At 33.5% G+C, this 4235-nt stretch overlaps 1 protein-coding gene across 1 annotated transcript; it reads right to left on the reverse strand.

Moving 5' to 3' along the window:
- Positions 1-905: 905 nt before the first annotated feature.
- On the reverse strand, positions 906-3571 carry LOC143605963 (autophagy-related protein 8f). Its single transcript, XM_077081893.1, has 6 exons — positions 3436-3571; positions 3035-3075; positions 2905-2960; positions 2736-2788; positions 1245-1363; positions 906-1120 (listed from the first exon to the last, which is right to left on the reverse strand). The coding sequence occupies exons 2-6, from the start codon at positions 3069-3071 to the stop codon at positions 1026-1028; spliced, it is 360 nt and encodes a 119-aa protein (XP_076938008.1). The 5' UTR covers positions 3072-3075; positions 3436-3571; the 3' UTR covers positions 906-1025.
- Between the last annotated feature and the right edge of the window lie 664 nt (positions 3572-4235).

The raw sequence follows: 4235 nt of genomic DNA on the forward strand, positions 1-4235 counted from the left end.
TTTGCCATTCAAAAGGGGGGGCGGCGGCGCAGCTTGTTGCCCGATTACCTGCCTCTTTTATTGTAATTGGATCCTTTTATTTCAAATGAAAAGAAAAATTATTAATGAAAAAAAAATTTAAAATGGTAACTCTAGAAAGATGTGTGGAAAAGAAAAAGGTGTTTATTTTCTTTTTCTTTGAATAGGAACTTTCATTGATGACGCAATTAGCAAGACACTAGAGTCCAAAACAACTAAAACGAAAAATTATACCAGTCTTCCAAGATAGACCTAAACAATGACCTATTTTTAATCCAAATGAAGCACGAAGACTTTATATTTTCCACAACATCGGTAATCGTTAACGCTTTCTAGGAGAAAGTGATATTGTTTCTCACCTTCCAAATATACCAACAAGCTGGCTTAATCACCCCCTAGTAAGACTCATTTTTCTTTTTGCTATCAGGCATGATCGAAGTGTGCATGTTTAGAAGATTGCGAGCTGAGAAAGCAAAGATTTGCCATATCCTACATCACGAGCTGATCGCATTCCAAACCAGGTTGGTAAGATGACACAAAGTAAGGAGGTAACAGGAGGTTTCTAGGCTGACTTCACGCAGACCGCATTTAACCGTGTAATGAAATCGGAGATCCCCCCAAGTCGCCAACCTATCCATCTCCACTTTCCAAGCGAAAATATTAACTTTTTTTGGCACTAAATTATTCCACAACATCACAAAGCAAAGGCAAATATTTTATATTTTCTTCTTAATTATTCAAAACACATAACGGTAGCTCATAACACAAAACCACATTATGCACCAATGCTCAATATAAAACCAAGCAAGATCTCATATCATTGGTTGGTTTTTGATAAGAACGCAAAAGCACTCGTGTATCAACTTAAAAACAAAAGTTGATCGATAAAACGAAAAGCAAATGATTATTAACATAACCATTATTCAGGCTCAAACTATATACACATCTGCAACTGTATCATGTTTATCTTCTTGACAGAAAGAAAATGGTTCATGAAAATATTAGTGTTACTGGTCTCCAAATGTGTTTTCTCCACTGTAAGTCACATACAAGAAACCGTCTTCATCCTTCTTTTCTTCATATACAGATGACATAATCGCCCCTGCCAAAAACACCACGGTAACGCAAAAATAATCATTTTGGCCATAGTTTTAGGTCGCATGAAACGTGTCTACATGAATTGGCGAAAGAAATAGTTCAAATATCAGGTAATTCGGGAAGATTACCAGTCGGTGGGAGGGCGTTGTCAACAAATATAAATATAGCTTTCTCAGCACTTAATTTAATCCTTTTACGAATCACATAAACAAACTGACCGACAGTCAAATCAGCTGGAACAAGGTACCTGCAATATTTAGCCCAATGAACACTTTGAACATGTTCGTGTGTTCGTTCGTTCATGGTATAAACGGACGGTTCACGAACGAGCATGACCAAACATAGATTAACACACACCAATTAAAAGTAAACTGAAAATCAATCTACCGGGTCTAAAAAATTAATAAAACTTGACTGAACTGTAACGGTGATATCTTAATTTTATAAGATGAACTTATAACGGGCCAAAAAATCAAGTGAATATATATATATATATATATATATATATGAACGTAAAAGAACATTCAATGAAAGAACACGGCATGTGTTCATATTCGTTCGTTTAACTCAATGAACAAACAAAACTGTTCATGTTTGTTCATATATTAGAAAAACGAGCTTGCCGTCAAGCGGTTCACAGAAAGTTCGGTTCGTTTACAAGCTTAACAGTATGTTGACTTTAGTCCATGTTTATTGACTTATTGGTTGTTATTTATGAATATTATTACCCTAAGATACAAAGGGAAAACAATGCCTTCGAAAACAGGTCCGTTTACTTATAAACAGATTGATTTAGGTTGTGTTTAACACGAGCAAACAAGTTGTAATGCCACCCACAACCTTTATTGTAATGATATTTCAGACTTTAATGTAACAATAGTGTTTCCGTAACTATAACTGTTGTGCTAATTACTTATAAAATCTTAAAAGTAGGGAAAAGGTTTTGCAGGTTAACCACCAGTACAAATATGAAATATGCCCCAAATTAAGAAAGCACATGACAAACAACGAGAACTGCATTTCCAACTAGAAAGACAACATGTTGATTTATGAAGAAAGATGAAAACGCTGAAACATACTCGCCAAAAAATTTCAAAATGGGAAGTTTTAAAATTCTTCGGCGAGTATGCTTCAACATTTTCACCTTAACTTCATGAATCAACATGTATGTCTAGATGGCAATATAATCATCATTATCAGTTACGTGCGTACTTGCTTTTAGTCATATTTCATATTTGTACCGACGGTTAACCTATTAAATCCTTCTTCCTGCTTTTAAATATTTTTATAAGTAGTTAGTGCAGCAATTATAATTACATAAACATAAACTCTTCAACTCATTACTACGAATATTTTTATAAGTAGTTACTTTAATTACATATATATTATTAAACCAATTTAGGACAGTTTATGACCCGTGTCAAAACACAACACAACACAATCCAAATCAACCCATTCGTAAGTAAAAGGACCTGTTTTAAGTTACCTAATCCTGATCAATAGTTTGCAGGGCTTCCCCACGAGTGAAATTAATTGCATGATTGATATTTTGAGGTTAACTTTCACCAATCACTTTGAGTAACTGAACAAATAACGTAATAAAAGATAAAATCGCATACTTTTTCTTATCGATGTTGGGAACATCGCTCCGCTCCCCCTTCTCCACAATCACCTTAAAACAATCCAAATCAAAATTAACCTCAAAACACCATCAAGAACTTCACTTTAGAACTATATCACATAACACATAATCATGATAAATATATAGAAAGATCAACACTTATTTACCGGGATCCTGTCAGGGTACTTTTCTCTAATTCTAGCAGCCTCTGCGCGCCTTTTCTCTAAAACAACAACAAATAAAAAAAACATACGAATCGCGCATAATTAATAATATTATACCAAAGAGAATACTTACCAAGATCATGTTCTTGCTTAAATAAACTCTTTGCCATTTCACTATACTCAAACATAAATAATAATAAGAATTTAGGACACACATATAAGGTCAAAATCAGTGATCAGTGATCAACAACCTATAAATTAGTGCATATATGAATCATAAAGTCAAATATTAAACAAAATTCCCAGAATGAATCAGTGATCAGTGATCAACAACCTATAAATCTAAATATGCATACGATATTCAAATTAATAGAAACCCTAATGATTAAAATTACACTCATCTGATGATATAAATCTTAACCCACAAAAACCCACTGGGATTATGGCCTCAAGAACACAATAAAGACTAACAATAATAGTTGAAGTAATTAAAATTAAAGAATGATTTGCAGCAAAGGAGGAGAAAAAATGAACCTGTTTCCAGATATTAGAGAGAAACTTGATTGGGGTATGATTGATTTTGTTTGGGGGATAATAATAAAAGTATTAATAAAATGCTGCCTTTTGTTTTGTCCTTATAATATTATAAAAGAGATAGATAAGTGTTAAGTTTGTATCATCCTCTCATCACAATATAACATTATCATCAAGTTTCCACTTTCAAACTTTCAATAATAATAATTTTAATTTAGATTAATTAAATAATAATAATAATTTCAATAATAATAATAATAATAATAATAATAATTTTAATATTTTTATTTTTCAAATGATCATAAGTGGCATTCAAGATTTAATTTAAATTTGTGAAACCTTTTATAGCATTTTTTTAACGATCAACTAAGTAACGCTGGATATTCTGTACGTGGCCCCCATTAGCTAAAGGTAGCCCGAGCCGACCACTAGTCCGGACGGACGGAGCCCCTAGCGGTCCACCTATTGAGGGATTCACCAGATAAAACCCGACCCTCACGCTCGCCAAATGGCACGACCGCAAGGAGCCGGTAAAACCGGGTGAGATCAGGACTCGAACCATGGCAAACCAGGGTCATCCCTCATATCTCTCATATAAATTGGTGATAGTAAAATTTGAACCCCCTACCTCTCACTTATAAAATGAATGCTCTACCATTGAGCCACATCCAATTTATAACCTCTTATAGCATTCATTGATTGGTTTTAAATATTTCTCTTTCTTATATTCTGGTTTTAACCGATTTTAGACTATTAATGAGTCATTGGCGTATGGTGACAGGAATTTTTTATTTTTTTTG

This window comes from Bidens hawaiensis, unplaced genomic scaffold, assembly GCF_021521415.1.
Source record: "Bidens hawaiensis isolate Kalapana, Puna unplaced genomic scaffold, B.hawaiensis_p1.1 tig00072213_1, whole genome shotgun sequence".
NCBI lineage: Eukaryota > Viridiplantae > Streptophyta > Magnoliopsida > Asterales > Asteraceae > Bidens > Bidens hawaiensis.

Bases quoted from the DNA above. Each gene is read 5' to 3' on its own strand.
- LOC143605963 (XM_077081893.1), bottom strand. From the start codon at position 3,071: ATGGCAAAGAGTTTATTTAAGCAAGAACATGATCTTG. The intron at 2,961-3,034 runs GTAAGTATTCTC...TTGTTGTTTTAG, and splicing joins TAAGCAAGAACATGATCTTG to AGAAAAGGCGCGCAGAGGCT. The intron at 1,121-1,244 runs GTAATCTTCCCG...TGTTTTTGGCAG, and splicing joins CAACGCCCTCCCACCGACTG to GGGCGATTATGTCATCTGTA.